The 20,382-nt window shown below is 51.8% G+C and overlaps 2 protein-coding genes across 2 annotated transcripts in view; both read right to left on the bottom strand.

Annotated features, from left to right (window-relative positions):
- Positions 1–306: 306 nt before the first annotated feature.
- Positions 307–16,071, bottom strand: TM9SF4 (transmembrane 9 superfamily member 4). Its single transcript, XM_039719197.1, has 18 exons — positions 15,951–16,071; positions 10,741–10,854; positions 9,204–9,303; positions 8,689–8,857; positions 8,482–8,611; positions 7,976–8,099; positions 7,037–7,155; positions 6,814–6,925; positions 6,326–6,396; positions 5,765–5,897; positions 5,183–5,264; positions 5,018–5,093; positions 4,609–4,692; positions 4,251–4,426; positions 3,859–3,922; positions 3,210–3,329; positions 2,631–2,720; positions 307–2,319 (listed from the first exon to the last, which is right to left on the bottom strand). Exons 1-18 carry the CDS (start codon positions 16,038–16,040, stop codon positions 2,170–2,172), a joined length of 2,004 nt encoding a protein of 667 aa, XP_039575131.1. The 5' UTR covers positions 16,041–16,071; the 3' UTR covers positions 307–2,169.
- Positions 16,072–16,128: 57 nt separating this feature from the next.
- Positions 16,129–20,382, bottom strand: part of HCK (HCK proto-oncogene, Src family tyrosine kinase) — a 9,844-nt gene continuing 5,590 nt past the window's right edge. Inside the window, exons 11-13 of the mRNA XM_039719200.1 lie at positions 18,559–18,712; positions 18,204–18,335; positions 16,129–17,632 (exon numbers count right to left, since the gene is read on the bottom strand). Coding sequence (XP_039575134.1) covers positions 17,430–17,632; positions 18,204–18,335; positions 18,559–18,712 — 489 coding nt within the window. The 3' untranslated portion in view covers positions 16,129–17,429. The remainder of the gene's footprint in view (positions 17,633–18,203; positions 18,336–18,558; positions 18,713–20,382) is intronic.

The raw sequence follows: 20,382 nt of genomic DNA, 5'->3' as shown, positions 1-20,382 counted from the left end.
ACACGTCAAATGATGTGTCTCACACCAGACATGAGCTGCTCAAGTGATCTTACCCAGCAGCACAGCAGCAGCAGATCCAAATGCCTCAACTGGAGGCATAATTACAATATTTGGCAGCATTCAGGGCATGCCACACTGGAAGAAACTTAGTTTACTAGGAGAAAAATATTACAAAGAAAGCCAGGGTATTCCAAGCTCTGCTTCTGGCTGAAGCCACACATCACAGACCACATGGGTGTTCAACAGGCCAAGTGTTACAAAAAGAAATTCTCCAGAAGTGGCTTAGGAGAACCCAAGAGAGCAGGATGACAGGACAATGGCAGATTTATTTACAATAGGACACAAAGAATACATACATTAATTAAAAATTACAAAGAATACAGAGAAAACACTTCAGGGAAGGGAGAGAAATCAATGCTGGCTGAGCCTCTCCACTGCGGCAGGGGCAGAAGAAAAACAGAAAAAAAAATCAACGAAAATCTCAGAGAGGGACCTCAAATCAGAACTGACACAGGATTCCACAGCACAGTTGGCTCACACATCCCCTCTTCCTTTTTTCCATCCATGATTCCTGGCTGATTAGACTTTGGCAGGGAAGGGACACAGGCCTTTGCATGGACCTGGTGGAAACTTATGGTGATTGGGGTTTAAAAAGGCCCCAAATCCCTCCCTGAGATCAAGGAGGGCTTTGGACAGTTTTGGGTTGGAATGATGTGACCTGTGGCAGCTGGTCATTGGAAGTTCTTACTCCAACAAGAAAAATTTTCATAGATCTCACTGAAAAAAAACCCTCTCCTCTGTAGTCCTGGCTGAATCCAGTGAGTCTGGGGATGGAGGGAGCCCTCACTGCAACGTGGAACCTTTTTACTGATAAACATCACTGAAGTGACCAAAATAAAAAAAAACACCACAACCCAACTTTTAACTCTTTTAAAAAGAGCTTCCCACAGGCTGATTCAGGCATCAAGCCATGGGAAAAGAAGAACCCATATCAGCTATCCAGGAGAGCTTGGACTGGTTTTTGTGGAGAAGAACAAAATACAGCCATGGGGTGTACACTTTTCCTGTTCCCTGGAGGTAGAGAATTTCAGAGGAGGAGCAGAGAGCAGTAAGGGCAGTCAGAGCATAGGGCCAGCGAGAGAGCCCTGCTCCCAGCCATGGGACAGCTCCTGGGGCCACCTGCCTGTGCCACCCCTTCAGCATGGCCTACACCACCCTTGGGCAGCTCGGGCCCAGCACTGCCTCAGATCACTTGGCACGAACACCACGGCACCACAGCCACCTCCTGCAGGCTCCTCAGGATCCCAGTGGCATTCCCAGGAAGGAGCCTGCCCTCATTCCTCACTCATCCAGAGCAGAGCTATTGACAGAACAAACTCTGGTAGTTACCTCAGGCATCCTTCCAGTCCTGTATTCCAGCACAACCACGTCACTTCCACCAGCACCTTTTGTCCTGCCTTCTGCAGGAGAGGCAGTCCCACCCTCCCACAGCAGCCTGTGCTGTCCGAGGCTGGAGGGAGGGAGAAGCGATGCCAAAGGCTGCTCAAGCTCTCTCAGGGTGAAATTGCACTTCCCAGGCTCTGAATGGCACCTCCAGCAAACTGTAAACAAGCCGAAGCCGGGACTTCGGTGATCGGAGCGTGCCGGGCTCCCGCTGGGTGAGCCTTTGGGCTCCGGGTATTCTGCCACAGTCAAGCTCCCTCTTCCGTGCAGACACGAAGGCAGGAGAAAAACCCAGTCTGATACTTGTCTGAAGAGTCTCCCTGAATCCTAGAGCACCCCAGGGGCTGGAAGAAAACGTTTTCACAAGTGTTTCCACTGCTGTCTCGAATCCGCTCATCATCAACATAAAAAAAAGGATGGATTAGCAAAAAGGGGGTTTACTTATACAGAGGGATATTTCTCTGCTAAAAAACTCCCTCAAATATGGAACAGGATAATAAAGTTAAAATGTAAGGTATCTACAGACCCCTTTTCCCCGCAGAAGTAGCCCAGAATCCATGTACACTGTGCCAAAGTTACATTCCAAATCGAGGAGTTAATTATTTCTCTTGTGACTCTCCCACTGGATTTTTTGTTTCCTTAAAAAGAGCTGGGAGAAGATGTCCCTGTCCCTCCCGGGAGGACACGTGTTCAGAGGTGTCTGATTCCTGCTGGGGGATGCCAGCTTCAGTCGATTTTCACGGCAGCATAGATCTTCCTCACAAACATGTAGGCTGCGTAGAAGCCAATGGTGCCCGTCAGGAGCCAGAAGGACAGGACCATGAGAGCAGTGTAGCCAAAGTACAGTAAGGAGGGAATGAACTCAACAATATCCAGCTGAAACAGAAGAGGATGAAAAAAGTCAGTGAAATAACACACACAGATGACAAATCAACTAGTGCCCTCTGCAAGGAGAGCTCTGGCAAAGGGAGGAAAACTTTCACTTTTGTCCAGCTGAAGGGAGATCCCTTTGAGGTGGGGTCAGGGAATGCTGCTCTGCACAAGTCCTGGGGCACCTACACCTCCTTTCCTGTCTGGAAGGGCTGTGAGCACTGCCTTGGGCTGGCATGGGCAGACTGGGACTCATTTCCCTTCCCAAATCCCAGAGTCACCCCCAAAAACATGGCACTTCCAGCCAGGAGGAATACCTTGTTCACAAAGTAGAAGACAGCATAGATCAGCACGTAGAAGGCAGATCCTCCAGACACCAGGAAGGTCCTCCACCACCAGCGGTAATCCTGACAGGATAAAGAGCCTCATGATCCCCCTGACTTTCTTCTCCCCAAGCTCTGCCTCAGGGAAGCTTTGACCATTCCAGGACAGGGGGAACACCACCCATCTTCCTTCAAAGGAAATCCATAATTTGGGACTGGGGAATTTCTGTCACAAACGTGTTTCCAAACCAAGGGATGTGATGCTGACAGTCAGGCTCAAAGCACCTGCTGCCCAAGGACAGGGCTCACCTTTGGTTCTGCATTTTGTGTTGTATGTGGATGGAATGGAACAGTTTGGGAACAGCTCAAAACATCCTGTGCCCGCCAAAATTCCTGGTATGAAACCACAGCTTAACAGATAACCAAGGAGCTTTAACTCCCTGACATTAGGGACATTCACACCTGTGAAGCTGGGCCACACCAATCTTTGCTGAGCAGCAGCAATAATGTGATCTGTGCTTTTCCAGGAGCAAGCACCCTCTGCTACCCAAATTACAAACATGGAAATCTCACCTCAGCACAGAGCTGGAAATACACCATGACAATGCTGATCTGGGAGCAGGATACCACCAGAATTATAAATACCAGGAAGAGGAAGCCAAAAAGGTAATAGAACTGGTTCTCCCAGATTGCCTGAAATAAACACACAGCAGGAATTTATTTCCATGTTACTGGGATCAATCACTGAACATGAACTGAACTGAACTTCTGCCAGCCAGCCAGGGGAAAATGAGGAGCCCCCTCACCTCACCTAGATGAAACCACAGATCTAATGCATTTCACAATCTCACTTCAGAGGATTCAGGTTGCAAAAAGGACAAGGACACCTCTGAGATAGCTTGTTCATTTCCCTGCATCTCCCAAGCAATGGAACAGCAAATTCTTCCCCATCCAGGTGAAAAATGGTAGCAGCAGAACAGTGACTGTCTCAAGACCAGGACCCCTCCCTGATGTAATGTTACAGTAAATTTTGTTTTTACCACAAAACCACCAGGAGAGTCCCATAACTCTCCCTGGAAACTACTGAATGGCCTGGAAGAAAGCAGCTACCCCCTTCAGAGAACACAGGAATAGGAGACTGCACCAGTGGAAGCAACTTCCCTTTCAAAAGCTTTGGCATGAAAAGAATCCCATTGAGGAGGAAAGTGGGTTAAACACTTACACTGAAAATGAAGAACAGTTCAATGAACATGGCTCCAAAAGGCAGAATACCAGCCATGAGGATCCTACAGAGGAGAAACAAAAGCCATAAGCACCACAATATAACTGTCTGGACATTAAAAATTCCTTGTAACCACACAGAACACTCCAAGCAAAGGCTCTACATTTCCAGATTACTAAATTTCACAGGCAATGGCACAGCTGCTCCCACTGCTGAGCACGTACCACGGCTACAAGTACCCTTCATACCACATCCAAATTATCAATGTGGCCTCAAGGAACCTGATCTGCCATCTGTCCATGTCCAGAGAGCAGCAGGTGACACTCAGCAACCCAAGGGGGCCAAGGAGAGGGGGCTTAACTCACCGTATTTCCCAGACACTCATCACTCACCCCACAAATTTGTTCATATACCACCTCTGCTCCGGGATCTGCCTGGGAATCTGATTTGTCCGTACAGGATTGTCATAGGGCTGCTTGCGAAATCCAAAGTAGTAACCCAGGTAGACCAAGGGCAAGGAGATCCCAAACCACATGCACAGCAAGGCCACCATGGTAGGGAAAGGCACCTGGAATCACACCAAGAGCCACAGAAGTGAGGCTGACAGCTCTCCTGCCCTGGGGACTGATGTCATTGGCCAAGCCAACCCTCCAGTCACCCACCTGGAAAGGTCTGGGAAGCCAAGTGGGTCCCTATCAGCCCAGTGACCCTCTCCCACCCAGCAGGCCCCGGGCTGAGGGTGGCACCTACCGCACCAGAGGAGTGTTTCCCCCAGATGAAGCAGTTGAGGACAAAGCAGATGCCAAAGACAACGCCCGGGTACAGTGTCGCTGTCTGCAAGAGGAACCACAGCATAAGAGAAAGCACCTGATTCATCAGCCAGATGTTCCTGTGGAATGAGTCCCTCCCTGAGGCAAGGCACACGTGGAGAAGTGTCCCTTTTGTTACAGGACAAGGACACAGAGCTGGGCTGTGGGGAGCATCTTGGACAATCCTCTTCGCTCTGGTGGTGCCTCTTCTGTACAGCTACAAGGACTCAACCCACAGCAAAAGTGCAGCACAGCCAGACTGTGTCCAGCTACCACAAACGTGTGGGGCTTAGCCACAGATTCTGCCATCAGCAAACCTGGATAAACAGCTCAGAACATCCCAGACTCACACAAAAGGCTCCCTTCTTCCATCGATGGCCTTTGAGAGTTCGGTACAAGCGGCCAGCAAAGAATCCACCAAAAACCCTGGACAGAAACAAGCCAGGTCAATGAAAATGAGCTGCTGTTGCTGGGGGAGGCAGGACAGCACAGGGGGAAGCTGTGGAGGCACCTACCCCATGAACATGAAGAGGAAGCAGGCAGTTGTCATCAGTGCACCCCGGCTCGAAGGCGACAGCATCCCCAGCATAGCAACAACTGCAGAGGGAAACAGGACAAGGAACAGCAGCTCTGAGGGATGTGTGCTGCAGCAGCTCAAGGACAGGGGTCTGTCCCATCTGCAGCCCACAGCTGCCTGCAATCCCTGCACAGGCCTGATTTCCCTACAGCATCACATATCCACAGCCTCCAGCACCGGCCAGAGAGGAAGGCACAGCTTTGAACTCAGCTACAGACCATGCTTCAGCCTCAGCTTCCCCAGGGATGGGAGCAGGTGCAGCTCAGCAGGCAAGGCACACCTGTGCAAAAGTCTCCCAGCCCTCTATCAGCCAGGGCTCACAGCTTGGCAAAGGAAATAAAATCACACAAAGCTGCCTTCAGCTGGGCAATGTCATCCAGCAGCTCTGCAGTGCTGAGCCCAGGCTGATGGCAACAGGAGGCAGCTTCATGGGCCTCACTCCAGCTGAGCACAGGGTGAAGTCAAACATCCTCGAGCATCATTCATGGTACAGCCACCCCATGCAACATGTGCCACTTACAGATGACAATCAGGATCATACAGAAGAGCTGAATTCCAGAACCTAGGAGGGAGCTGAGGATCATAGGGTACTGTGGAGGCCTGAAGACATCTCCATGCACAAGTTTCCAACCAGATTCCTCCATAGTATCTTCCTATAGCAACAACAGAAAAAGGAGGTTATTTAGATGTGATACACACTAGTGGAAATTAAGGTCCTACCACAGGCAGCCTAAGAGGTTAACTTTCCTGGATCCAGTTTTCCTACTGAATTTTACCACTCTAGCCAAGTAGCTTCTTTCCTCTTGGGCTAAAAACAGCTGAGACCTCAATTGTCAGTGCCAGGGCACACATTTACAGAGCTGTCTGCAGTCACCCCTTAGGTCTGAAGACATCCTAACTGGTATGTGATTGTTCAGGCAGAAAAAGTGTGTGGCAGCACAAGACAACTTCCCATCCCATGGCCAGGGCTCAAAGGAAAACAGGGGCAAGGGAAGAGACAACAGGGCCAAGTCTGCACACTGGATCCCCCCTGGCCTGTGCTTCCCTCCCTCTAATCCCAGCCCAAGGAACAAACACATACAATGTCATCCTCTTTGTTGTAGTTGGCAATGTCCTTGCGCAGAGTCCGGATGATGATCATGCTGAGAATCCCTGAAAACAAGCACAGAGTTCAGCTCAGAGGCTCCCACATGGCTGTGCTGCTCTCATGCTGTGCACCTACATGGCTCCCACCAACACTCTGTTCTGGCTGGGAGAGGAGGTCTTGAGTCATCAGCAAAGACAGAAACAAAACCCCAAGGAGCAGAGAAGGCAGTATTCCAGCAGAAATGGGGCATTGGGGCTTTCTTGTGTTTTTTTTTACTCCCTCAATGACCCCAGAAAGAGAAAGGCTGGTAACTCCCTGACCCCACAGGACACTGTTTGAACTGGGAGGCTTTAAATTGGTTTCCTGCTCCTTCTGACCAGGTTCTGATACCCACATCCTCCTCAAGCCACCTGTAGCTAAGGCTTAAGGAAAATTCCCTGCAGATGATGGTAAAGCCTTCCTCTCCCCACACATCCACTCACCTGAAAGGAAAAAGACGACCACAACCGAGTTAATGATAGAAAACCAGTGGATCTGCACGTCACTCATGGTCAGGTACGTGTCCCAGCGGGAAGCCCACTTAATGTCACTTTCCTGAAAGAACAGGAGAGTTCTTCTCACACCAGCACATCCCCAATGCCTGCCACAACTCCAGAACAGACACTTGGAGCAGCCCTGCCAGCCAGCTCCTCAGTACTGCCTCACCTCCCAGTGCACAGAGTAGGTGAAGAGCAACTGGTTCTCTTTAGTAGGATCTATTTCCTGAGGGGCAGAGCCTGTGGCTTCGGGCAGAGTGCACATGCTCTTCTCATCAGCCTTCAAGTCTGTAGGGGAAAGCAGAGCACACAGTGAGCCCTTCCCTCAGGCACCACCTCTCCCGCTGAGCAGCACTCTGAGGGCATTGGGTTGCAGTAATTCCAGGTGGGGAAGCAGTTGCTCCTTGCTCACCTGCTCTGCAGTTTGCAAAACTACTCTCCTGACCAGCAGTGGAGCACCATTAACAAGCTTTCAGGAAAGCTATGCACAGGGCTCTCCTTAACTGGAAGGATAAAAGCCAAAGGTTCTGAAGCCAAGGATCTAGACCACGACCAAATCCTCTATTCCATATGACATAGTGAGAAACAAGACCTCTACAGCAGTGCCTGCCCTGCCAGAGGGGAGCTGCGTGGGCTGATCCACACCATGACCAACTGCCCTCCTAGACACCTTTTTCCACTGGGCTCACTGAGGTTAGGAGTGTTTTCCCCTAACCACTATTTTTAAATTTCAATCCCCCAGAACAGTTCCAACATCCTGTGTGTCCCTGAACCAGCACAGAGTGTCCCAGTTGGGAGATCTGTGCCACAGCAAGAGCTAGAATGCCAGACATGCCTCATACCAGATGACACAGTGCAAAAAAATCCAACCCCAAAACCTCAAACTCGGATCTTTTTACAGGAATTGATCTTCCATGGATTGCAGTTCATGGATATGTCTCTATTGTTGGTACTTCCTTAATAACAAAGTGGTTTATTATTCTTGTAATTTAGACTCATTTCTGTGCCCTGTGAAGCAATAACTGGCACCCTGATACATCACTGGCATCTGCCTTTTGTCCATACAAGAGATTCTTCCCCCTTGCTGCCCTCCTCAAGGGTCTCTTACCTTCCAGTTTAATGCTCTGGGGAATCACCTCGAAGCGCACCACCCTGTAGGTGTGCTCCTGGCTCTCCTCCACATCCTCTCTGTGGTAGTAAAGGATGAAGGAGAGGTGGTTGTGCAGGTAGAACTGAAACAGTGACATAAAATAAAACATCAGCACCCTATGGGAGGAAGAGGCAAAGCTGAGAAGCAACAACTGCAGAAAACAGCTTCAGTGAGGGAAAACTAAAGACTCCAGCACCAGAGATCAGCCAGTCTTGGTGGCACAGTGCCTTTGCTCTGCTGAGGGGAAGCCACTGCACGAGCCTGTCCAAAGTTACACAGTGAATAAAAGCAAGGACTCCTGCTTTTATTCCCACCCTCTTCTGCCCACAAGAGACCCCTCTCTCATATTCCCACTATTAATAAAACCTTTTGGTTGCATTCCCAATTGTGATACTCTCTGGCAGTCCTCTAACAGACACCCCAATCTCCTCCAGGCACCCTCCCACAGCACCTCAGTTCTCTACCTTGTTCCCGTCCATAAACCCAAGCCTATATCCATGCTCGAACTGCACATCCTTCTCCTTCTTCTTCTCCTCTTCCTCACGATTGGAATAAAACTCCAGCCGTGTTGCCACAGGGAGGTTATCAGCAATGCTGAAAACACAGATTTCAGATCAAATTTGTCCACAGCACCAAATCCCCCTGCACAAACCCCTGCTCTAGTGACTCACAGGTGGACATAGTAATCCTCCCTGATGCGCTCGGCGATGAGCTTGCTCTGCTCCACTGTCAGAGTCACTGGCTTGTTGGGAAAGTTGCACAGAACTTCACATTTCTTCTCCACATTCATGGAAACCTGGAAAGGTGTATTTACAATTCGGTCCCCTCGAAGAACCTCACCTGGAAAACAGGAAAACATGGGCAGGGTTGGAGACTGCCAGGCTTCCTGCTGCTGATCCTGCTGCCAGGCACTGCAGCTGCAGGGACCACAGCAAGGCCAGGTGCAAGGATAAGATTGCAAGTCAGTAAAGCTGCTTTGTTGGAAGTATCAAGCCCTGCTTATGAAGCAGGTTACAGCTCTCCATCAGGACAGGCACTTCCCCTGTCCCACACATGGACACTGCCGTTTGCAGACAGCCAGCACACAGTGAATCAGAGGAAGCAGGTTCTCTCAGCTCAGCAGAAGGGACACTTGCAATTCTTTTACCCCTGTAAAGACCCCCCACACTGTCTGACAGGTACACACCGAGGTTCTCAGCCTTGTATGTGATCTTGCTGGGCTGGCAGAAGGGCAGTGAGTAGTACTCGTAGGGCAGCTGGGTCCGGGAGCTCGTCAGCTTCACAGCCTGCAGGAAGAATGGAAGGATTATCTCCAGGAAAAAACTCCAGATAATTTCATTTCCTCTCAGCATCATTTAGAAGCTGATGCTTACTTCAAGACACCTTCCATAAAGCTTACTTCCAGAAGATACTACTACTATTAAAAATAGTAACAGAGATAGACATTCCTGAGAGACTTCCAGTAGCAATTCATTCACAGAAAAACACTCAAAGAACAAAACATGGTGGTTTCACAAATTTATGTCTCAGTGGAGTCCTAAGAAACAGCAAAGACCTCAAAAGATATTAAAGAGTCACATTTCATATAAGATTTCCTCAAACAAAAATTCATGTCCCACTGGACCTAGAGGTCTGGCCTCCAGTGCTATGGAGAGTTCAGCAGTTTTAATCTCTGCAAGGAAAGGCAAAGAGCCATCAGTCTGGGAAGACAAGGTGACCAACCACAAACATTCCTGGAGAGTTTCCACAAATCACAGGGTACAAGGGAAGTGCAGAGACATACTACAACAGCCAAGACCACAGTTCCTCTGAAAAACAGAAGTGTTTTGTAACACAGCCAAGCTTGTTTATTGGAAGAGTGCTGGCAAACACACCGACTTGCCTAAGCACTTGAGGAAGCATTTAGCTCCTGAAATCCCTTTGAGAACAGCTATTCCAAAACCCTCTTCTTCTGGGAAGCTTACTGTAGCCACAGGCAAGTCTCATTTGCTTAAAAATAGCCTATGTCTGGCATTCTGTGGCCAAAGAGAAAACTGTGCTGCGCTTCACTTGAGAGCAGCCAACCTCAGCAGCCCCAAGGGTGCTGGATTTGCTGAGACAGAGGCCACAGCTTTAGAAAAATAAATGAAATGGGCTATAAATCACTGATGCCTGAAAGCACAGCCTGGCTTCCCCATGGATAGGTGCAGCAGCTCTTGTCACTGAATACCAGCAATGCTGCACAGGAACAGCTCTCAGCAAGGCTGGGCTGAAGGATCTGCAAGGCTCAAGGACAAACACCTCCAACCAGGGAAGAGCTTCTCATGAATTCCCCTAAAGGCACAACATGAGCAAACTGGGTATGAGAAGATCTGATTCAGACCTTATTCCACCCAAAGGCACCCTCTGCATAAGCATTTTTAGAGCCACTATAATGCTGGAGAAATTAAATTCACCTCAAAGCCACAGTGAGAAAGGGACCCTTTTCCCAGTCAGAGCAAAGTCTTGAGGACTTTGGTGCAACTGCTGAAGGAATTTGGTAGAAGAGATCATGGGCAAGAACAGGAATCGTGACGGGACCCGAACGTTGTGAAGCAGAGGACATATCTGAACACAAAATTTGAGCAACAGGATCCCCAAATTTAACTTTACAGCCCATCTTAGTTGTTATGGTATAAAAAAGAAAAAACCCAAAAGACAAAAACCCCCAACCAAACAGACTAACAGCACTGAGTTCATCCTACCTTTATCTCTACGGGATCATTGCGGTGGAAGTTGATGGGAGCCACGCCGGGCACGTAGAACGAGTCTGTGCTGTGTAACAACAACAGCAGGCCCAGCACATAGCTCAGCCTTTCCTGCAAAAAGGAGAAGGAACAGTAAAATACAACAGGAACACTGGAACAAGTGTTTCCAGAAACACTGGAACAGCATTAGAGATGGGCAACAACACTGGAAATGTTCATCCCAGACATTAGGAAGACTGTGGAGTCAGGTGATTAAACATAAGTTAAATTCACAAAAGCTGTTCTTAGCTTTGTTTTGTGACCCTCAACAAGTCACTTTCCACTCAGTGTGTCTCTGCCTCTTCATCTGCAATCAGGAAAACTTTGGCTTTGCTCAACCACAAGAAAAATGCCATTTTTATCTGCACCATTGGGCACTGAGCAGGCCATCACTTTACTTTTCTGCTCACCCCCACTGAGCTCCCTGTGACAGAAAACTCCATGGATCAGTGGAGAAGAGGGCTGTAGCCCTGGCTCTGGACGTGTGTCAGCTCTGCACAGCAGCAGCTACCCTGGAGCTGATTACAGATGGATGCTCACAGGCCACTACCTGCAGAAGAGTAGTTACTGAGGAGTCAGGTGTGACACCAGAAACTGCACCCAAAGGGACAGTCACATCACCACTCCCTCCTGCTCCATCACCACTCTGCCTTCCTCACCCCTCCAGGCCACAGCACAGCTCAGTAACATGGCAAACACTTTTTCAGCTCTTTTTTAGGGAGCAGGGTGACAAGTCAGGCTGGAAGGTTCAATCAACTCTATGGGGGCTCCAGGAGAATGCAGACCCTAACACAGCCACAGTAAATCCTTTATTGAACACACCCTGCTGCCTCCTCAGCCCCTCCCCTCACCTCAGGTAACCCAGCTGAGCATGGGCAGGAAGGCTGTGAAATGAAAACCGAGCTTTAAAGAGCATGAGCCAGCAGCAGCTTGCCTGGATTAGGACATCAGCTCTGGTAAAACCTCACAGCACTTCTAGATTCAGTCCCTTCTCCTGAACTCCCTGTGTGTATGGCACTTCTGGAAAACCACACAAAACCTTGGTTTTGGACAACTCTTGAGCTAATGCTGCAGACATAAAAACCAAATCCCCACCGTCCCTGTGTGTCCTCAGCACTGTCAGTCTGACAGCACCAGAGGGAACACTCCACAGGCCAGGTGTGACAAACAGCAGCTCTGTCATGGGGATCCTTCCTCAGGCTGGGGGGAAAAAATTTTTGAAAAATCTGTTTATTGCCCCCACACCTCTTCTTCTTCATCACCTTCCTCCTGTCTCATTCCAAGGCAAGGAAAGTATGCTGGGCTCAGACACCTGTGAGGGCCAACCTGAGCATCCAGAATCAGTGGAAATGAACAAGATGGAAAAAAAGAAGGCAGAAGTATCAGGGGGTTGAAAGTCTAAAATGTATTTAAGATGCAAATGCTAGGCACCTACAGAAAATATAAATACTGAATCATCAGATACATGTGGCCTTCCAGTACCTGAAGGGAGCCTACAAGAAAAATTGAGAGAGACTATTTACAGGATCATGGAGCACAGGACAAGGGGGAACAGCTCTAAACTGACAGAGTAGGGTTAGACTGTATATTGGGAAGAAATTTTTCCCTGTGAGGGAAGAGGCATTGGCACAGACTGCCCAGAGAGGCAGTGGCTGCCCCATCCCTGGAATTGTTCAAAACCAGGTTGGATGGGGTTTGGAGCAGCCTGGGATAGTGGAAGGTGTCCCTGCCCATGGCAGTGGGGTGGAACAAAGTGAGTTTTAAGGACCCTGCCAACCCAAACCATTCTGTGATTCTGTGATCTTTTTTGCTTACAAAGGGGATTTTCAGATCTATTCTAAGCACAACCAAATACACTTGGAGCAGGCATAAAGCCCCAGCTTGGAAATATTCTTGTTAAAACTGCCTGACCTTCAACACTGATCTGCCTTGAGGCAACATGGGGCTTATTTTCTGTGCTGCACTAAACTTTGCCTTTCCAGTCTTTAAAGGGAGTGCTCAATGGCTCTCCACAGAGCAGGAAAATGTCTCCTGCACAGGGGAAGCAGTGGAAGGAATCTGCACTCTTGTCCCACGCTGCACTCCAGCAACCTGCAGCCCTTATCTCATTTGTCACTGAAGTGACAGACCTACACAATGCTACTCAAAAACCAGAACCACACCACTGCCACCTGTGCCCCAGCAAGCTGGAGGAAGCAGTGGAAGGAATCTGCACTCTTGTCCCACGCTGCACTCCAGCAACCTGCAGCCCTTATCTCATTTGTCACTGAAGTGACAGACCTACACAATGCTACTCCAAAACCACACCACTGCCACCTGGGAGGTGAAAAGACCAGGACAGAACTTTGGCAGACACTCAGGAGACACATGAGCATGCAAGAGATGAAATTTTGGATGACAATTTTGGCAGAAGTCAGGCTGTCTTTGCATACAGATGATGATGACTCAGGCAGCAACAGGAAAGACAGGAGGGTGACTCTGCCAAGCCTTGCCAGCAAAGAACAGTTGGTAGCAAGAAAGGGGGAAGCTGCTCTGCAACAGGTGGGGAAAGCTTTGGAAGTGAAAGGTGAAGGAAATGCCCAATGCAGGCTCCTGGGCTGGCAGAGCACAGGGAAGCTGAAGCCAGGGGCCTCACTCATCAGCACCTTTGTTCTTGAACTGACAAATGTGCCTCATCTTCTCCAAACAAGGCAGCAGCTCAGAAATGGCAACATGGACACCCCCCAGAAGATGTGTGTAAGTCATGGGCCTGGCCAGGTGATTGTCTCACACGGGGGATGCCTGCAAGCTGAGTTCTCTCCTGTGCCAGGTCAGAACTTCCAGGAGGGAGCTCAGTTTTGGGTCAGTCACAGGGCCCTGGCAAGGCCCAGACTTGCAGCAAACAGGACACACAGCTTCACAGCCTTTTCCATTTCCATTTCAAAAACATGCAAAAAACCCCCTCAAATGACAGTCTTGTATCTGAGGTGCCAGGAAATCGTGTAATGGTGCAACAAGCAGCACAACAAATATGCACAACCCCAGACTGAGAAAAACCCAGCTGCAAGTGGGCAAAAACAGTTCAGATTGCCTAAGCCTGATTATTTTCCTATATGCAGACAGGCAGAGACACCCTGTCTTAGGAGAATTTGATCTAAACAAAAGAAGGAACTGCAGGAGCACAATCACCCATTCCTGTCCCTCAGATCAGAAGCTCACACACAAACCCTCTCCAAGAAGGCCCCTCTGGACAATTATCACCAGTCTTGGGGTTTGCAGACCAGGTTTACCCCACTCAGAAACACTTAAAACAACGTTGCCACTTTCTGTGAATTCACAGGAGGCTCACAAACCACGCTGCCAAAGCTGAGGACTTGTTCTCTAAACCCCAGTCTGACCCAGCACGAAGAGGCCCTAAAACACCCAGTTATTACCACACTTGTCCCTCCCCAGGACTCGTGGTCCCTCCAGCTCCCACTGCCAGAGTCTGGCATTGATTTAAGGCAAAGGGGAAACAGCAGCTGCTCCCTGGGGCACTCTGCAACAGCTCCAGAGGGTCCATGGCCTGGCCACGTGCACCCAGGACATCCCTGCCCAGGGTACTGCCAACAGCTTGAAGAAACCCTCAAGCAGCAGCAATTTCAAGCATCAGAATTGAGCCAGTGCTGCACCAGGGCTGGTTTAGGTCTTAAGAGCTTCACAGGCCACACAGGAACTGAAGAACAGAACACAGGATTTGTTCAAAGAGATGAAAAGGAAGTAGGAAGTGACAGAGATGGATATCACGAATCATCTCATCTCTTTTTGGCAGAGAGAGGCAAGAGGGACATCAAAGAGCCATAATCAAGAGCTGTTAACTTTCAAAGACAGCTTTGAAGAAAAACAGGGAAAATTACCTGTGCAGAGCCATTTGTCCAAATGGATTCACACAGCTCCCCCATTCCATTCCACTTACTGAAACTTTTTAGAAATGGTGACAGAAAGGGGAGAAAGCCACAACCTTTGGAAGATTTGCTCCTCTGTGGGAGCAAAAAACCCCAGCAAGCTCCCTCACACATGTACCCTTCATTCTGCCCTCAGGCACACTAGCAGGGCAGAACAGTGCTAATGGCACCCTGACCCTCATCCCCTTTTCCAAGAGCTGCCTCCCTGGCTGATCCTGAGAACTGTTTGGATAAGCTCATCTTTACTACATCCCTGCACTGGAGGAGCCACGAGGGCCCTTCAGAAGGAGCATTCACATTGGCTTCAGAGCCCCTCTGACACCAGCAGAGCTGCTGGCAGCCTTCTCTGCCCTTCTCACAACAGGGAGCCACGAGGAAATTGCCAACAGGACGATCCCAGCTCCCAGAGGCAGCTGAGCACTGCCTCCCCACCGCCTGGGAGGAAGCCAGCAGGGTATGAAGATGCTTAAAGCAAATGAAAGGAAAACCTTGGCACTCCCAATCTGCCCATGAGTCACCTCACAGCCCAGCCAGCAGCGACCTTTGTATCAGCACACATCCTTTATCCACACCGCTATTCCTGCGAGGCACAGCCACAAAAATACCCCCCTAGGAAAGCAAGGAGGAAATCCGTTTGGCTCCTACAAGACTTCAAGGCAGATAACAAACGCCTCAGCAGCTCGTTTTCTGCTCTGTGAGGGAGCACTGATGCCCAGCAGGAACACCTTCGGTTCTCTGAGGGCTCAAGGAATCATTCCACAGCAACACCAGGGATGCTGGACGCGGGAAGCTGAAGCAGCTGCTCAAACCCAGACCCGACAACCGCCACCGAACACCTGAAAACCACAGAGAGCAACAGGCTCCGCGCTTGGCAGCGGCCCGGCCAGGCGGACAGCTCGGCAGGGAAGGCACGGGACGGGCCGGTGCTCCCGGCAGCCCGAGCCGCGCCCGGCCCCGCCTGCCCGCGAACCGCACACGGGAGCCGACTCTGCAGCCGAGGCAGCGCGGGGCAGGCGGCACAGGAGCCCCGAGCGGCGGCCCGAGCGCTGCCCGCCGCAGGTGACAGCGCCGGGAGACGCGGGGCAGCTGCAAGGCCCCGGGCGGCACGGGCAGCTCCTCCGCCAAGGGGCCGGGCCGCACCGCTCCCGGCGCGGTGCAGATCCCACCGCAGCCCCCGAGCCGGGCCGGGCCGGGCCGGGGCAGAGCGGGCGGGACGCGGGGCCGGGCCGGGCCCGCCGCACTCACCATCGCCGCCGACGCCGCCATCTTCGATCCACGTGTCGGCGCTGACGTCACCGGAAGCGGCGCGCGGTTGGCTGCGGGGCCGATCGCCATGGCGACCGCGGCGGCCGGGCAGGACCGCGCCGGGGCCGCGCTGCCGGGGCCGGGCCCAGCTCAGCCCCGGATCGGCACAGCTCTCCTTACGGGCGGGCCGGGGCTGGGATCTTCGCTCCGGTCCCCAGCGGGTCACCGGCCCCGTGAAGCCGGCCGGGGAAGGGGCGGTCCGCGCCGCCATCTTTGCTGAGGGCAGCGGGCTTTGCATGGCGAGCGGGCGCGACGCTGCGGCCGCCATGTTTGGTGAGGGCGGCGGGGCCGGGAGGTGCCCGGGGCGTCCCGAACCTCCCGGTCCCTCCCGGTCCCTCCCGGTCCCTCCCGGGTCCTGCCGGTCCCTCCCGGCTCCTCCGAGCCCCAGGCCTGCTCAGAGGGCGCTGCGGGTCTGCCCGGCTCTGGAGCCCCCGCTCCGCGGGGCGCTGCTGGCCCCAGCTCATCCGCGTCTCCCCCGCCCGGGATGCGGAGCAGCAGGAACGGCCAGGAGAGGAAAGGTTGATAAATATTTTATTGATTTCAAAAAAAAAAAAAAGATCCCAAAGCAGAAGCGATGGCGTTTGCCTCTCGGTATCAAAAATATAATCACAGGCACCAGTCTCCCTGCTGTAAGAGGTACACGGCTGTCTTAAAAAAAAAATACTGTTTACTCCTTTTCCCCAAATAACCTCATGAAATACTAAAAATAAACATCAAGTGTGTGTGCAGGGAGCACCTGGCCCTTGCTGACACTGCAAATGCCCCAGCAGACAACGAATGGTGCCTGTAAGCTTTGCCATGGCTTTGGGCTCCAGCGGCTCCTCCCAAGGCAGGTGCAGGGGGATCCTGGAAAAGCCCTGTCTGTGTCCATCTGCCCCTGGCACAGCCTCACCACACCTGCCCTCTGCACAGGGCCTGCCATGAAAACACCGGGGAGGGAAAACCAGGAGGGAGAGAGGAGGGCAGGTGTCTGTGACAGCCAAACCCCAGGATCCTGTGCTGAGGATGAGCCCATGGCTGCACTGCAGCGTGCCCCGGGGCATCCCCTGGGAGCAATCACACAGGGAGCACAGGCACCATGGCCAGCAGCTAAGGCACCTACTTGTGCAGAACGACGTGATAAAAATCTCAGAACTATTTTAAAAATACCGATCTGGGTCTTTCCTTGCAGCAAAAGCAGGCCTGGCCCCCTCCCTGTCCATCCTCCTGGGCATCCAGGGTGCAGCCAGCCCTTCCTGGAGCCGCTGCCGTGTGGACACTGAGGCCCCTGGGAAAGGCACAAGCTGTGGGCACGTCTCTTGTCCCTCCATGGTGTGCTGCCCCCATCCCAGCCCCTCCAGCAGGGCTGTGGCTCCTGGGCCAGGCTGGCAGGGCAAGCAGGGCACGGGTGAGACAGGGAAGAGCTGGCAGCGTCCCGTGCTAGGGCTCCTGCTGGTACTGGCTCTCTGTGGCAGTGAAGAAATCCTCCAGAACGCTTTGTATGTACTCAAAAGTGGGGCGATCCTCGGGCCTGGTCTTCCAGCACCTCATCATGATGTCGTAGAGCTCCTCGGGGCAGTTCTCCGTGCGGGGCATGCGGTACCCGCGCTCCAGCGCCCTGATCACCTCCACGCTGGACATCCCTGGAAACGGGGGACAGCTGAACATCACCTGCCACCGGTGCCTTTAAAAGTCATAAAATGCCCAAACCCAAAACTTCTCTCCCTTTGGGCAATGTTTCCAGGAAGGGAACAGTGGTTAGAGGGGCTGGGAAGGGGGAACTGCTGTTCCTGGTTAGGGAAACGTGGTCAAAGGAGATGCTGGGTTATTGTGGGATGGAGTTTTGTGCCCCAGGACAGATGGAGTTCATAATCTCTTTGTATAAATTAAAATCACTTTGTATAAATTAAAATGCTAAGTCTGTGATGAGCCATTGCTTCCAATGAAAAGTCAGTGTGAGGGCAGAGCTGCTCCTCAGAACTGCCTGTTGTGCCACCCCAGATCCTTCATGGTCCACTTGCATTTACAGAGTAATTCCCCATTGAAAAAAAGGTACCAAAGTAATTATTAGTATAAAATACAGGATGGTCCCTAATGATAAGGATTTACAGGGTTTTCCCATGGAGCTGGAGAAGCTCAGGTCACATGCATGGAGCCCAGAAGGTGGAATGTGTCTTTTGGAATCAGATAGGAGGAGGCATTTCACCTCCTTACCTGGGTAGGGGATGCGTCCATAGGTAATGATCTCAGTGAGGAGGATCCCAAAGGACCAGACATCTGATTTTATAGTGAAAGATCCATAGTTGATGGCTTCTGGTGCAGTCCATTTAATGGGAAACTTGGCACCTGGACAAAGAGATCCAATGGGAAACACGAGCTCAACCCCAGCTGCTGAGAAAGGGGTGCTGAAATATGGGGAACAAGAAACAAACAGAAGAGGAACAAGTGCAGTGATGCAAATGAGAGGAGCTTCCCTCTGCCCGTGCACCCAGCACACCCCTCCCGGGGTCAGGAGCACTGTGGGGGCAGGTGGCCCTCAGGGAGCCCCCCAACCTTCTGCCCCCAGCACCTTCCCGGGCCGTGTACTCGCTGTCCTCGATCACCCTGGCCAGCCCAAAGTCTGCAATCTTGCACACCAGCACTGCTGACACCAGGATGTTGGCAGCTCTCAGGTCCCTGTGGATGTAGTTCCTCTTCTCAATAAAAGCCATTCCTTCTGCAATCTGCCACAGGAGAACAAGGCAGATGCAAATAAGCTGCTTGAAATAACACACAGCCCCTCAGCACCAAAAAGGGGTGCTGGCCAGCACTCAGAAAAGGGTGAAAGGAGGCTGAGCCACGGCAGGAGATGGATGTCCCATCCCTGGAAGTGTTCAAGATCAGGCTGGACAGGGCTTGGAGCAACCTGGTCTAGTGGAAAGTGTCCCTGCCTGTGGCAAGGGGTTGGAATAAAATGAGCTTTAAGGCTCCTTCCAACCCAAACCATTCTGTGACTTTCCTGCATGGAAACTGCTCTCCAAGCAGGAAATCCCTTACAGAAGAGGTTGGGGTTTAGGTGACCAGCCCAACATAACACCTTTAAGCTGCTGTGTGAGGAAATCATGTGATCACCAGAGTCTGTGGGTGTTTGCAGGGCAAGGTGTAAGTGCTTCATCCACAGCCATGAGGATGTGGAGGAGGAGCAAGTCATTCTCTGCTCAGGGAAGACGTGAGACCAGTCTCCAAATACAGCCACAATGGCTCACTAATTGCTGCAGCGAGGGTCAGCATGCCAGAGCTTCCTTAGCTGGGGCAGAGAAGCATGGGGGAAGATGCCTGAGTTCTTCCAGACTAGTTTCTGAAGAGTCACCTCTGCCTGTGGGCAGGATATCTGTGATGGCCCCTGACAATCCCCCCTCACAACTGTGCCTCCTCAAGTCTCAGTGCTGTGTGTGCAGGTCTCAGCCCTGATCGGGCAGAGGTGAGCTGGTGTGTGCACAACCAAACCCCAAAGCTGTCCTGTTACCCCACAGAACCCAGAACGTGAAGGGGCTGGAGCAGCCAGAGGGCAGATCCTCCCCTCCTTATCACAGCCCCACAAGCTGGCCCGGGTGAGGTGCAGCTCTCACAGAGCTCTCCCCTCTGAATACAGAAGTAACCAGGCAGCGCAAGAGCGGAAGGATCATTTCCATGACCACAGATGCATTTCTGCCCGCAGTGACTCAGCCCAGCACGAGGGCCAGGCTGCTGCCTGCCCCTGACAGCCCTTCAGCCTCTGCTCCCCAGAGCTTCTCCAGCAGCCCCTCGGAGCCGTGGGCCAAGCCAGGGTTGGCACGAGCCAGCTTGCTGAGAGCAGATGGTGCAGGAGTGCACAGCTGATCCACAGAGCCCAGCACAGCCAGTGACCTGATCCCAGCCCACAGGGCTCCCATCCTGCCTTTCCTATTGCTCAGGTGCCTCCATGAAATATTTGAGCTCAGCACAAAGGGTCCCTGGGTTCAGTCCTCACCCAGGGGCACTGGAGAAGCAGCAGGGACTCAGTGGTTGTGCAAGTGGTTGCACATGGAGTGAAGTGTTTGACAGCCTGTTCCGCTGTACTCAAAGACAGCTCCTGAAAATATCCCTGAAATAATTATCTCAGTCCTCCTGGCTCTCCAGCTGCCTTTCCCTGCCTGTGACAACTCTCTGGTGACTTTACTGAACCACAGCCCTCCTGTAGGCATTCCCCTGGGGCAACACAGCCTGCTATGCTCCCTCCAGGAGGCTGGGAACCATGCCTGGCTCAGCCTCTGGGGACTGGGGGCACACAGGATCATGCTGCAGGATTCCTGTTAAACCCACAGGGCTCACACCTCCTGGTGCTGTCCTGAAGCAGTGCTGGGGGTGGGTGGGATGGGATGGGATGGGATGGGAT

This window comes from Passer montanus, unplaced genomic scaffold (genome assembly GCF_014805655.1).
Source record: "Passer montanus isolate IOZ18808 unplaced genomic scaffold, ASM1480565v1 scaffold41, whole genome shotgun sequence".
Classification (NCBI taxonomy): domain Eukaryota; kingdom Metazoa; phylum Chordata; class Aves; order Passeriformes; family Passeridae; genus Passer; species Passer montanus.
This window is presented reverse-complemented; position numbering and strand designations above follow the sequence as displayed.

What these genes read in the sequence shown, in the direction of transcription:
- TM9SF4 (XM_039719197.1), bottom strand. Translation starts at nt 16,040, where the DNA reads ATGGCGATCGGCCCCGCAGCCAACCGCGCGCCGCTTCCGGTGACGTCA. An exon ending in GGAAGAAGGGAGCCTTTTGT is followed by an intron (nt 4,693 to 5,017) that starts GTGAGTCTGGGA and finishes TTCCTCTTGCAG; the next exon opens with ACAGCGACACTGTACCCGGG. An exon ending in GGAAACACTCCTCTGGTGCG is followed by an intron (nt 4,427 to 4,608) that starts GTAGGTGCCACC and finishes GTGTGATTCCAG; the next exon opens with GTGCCTTTCCCTACCATGGT.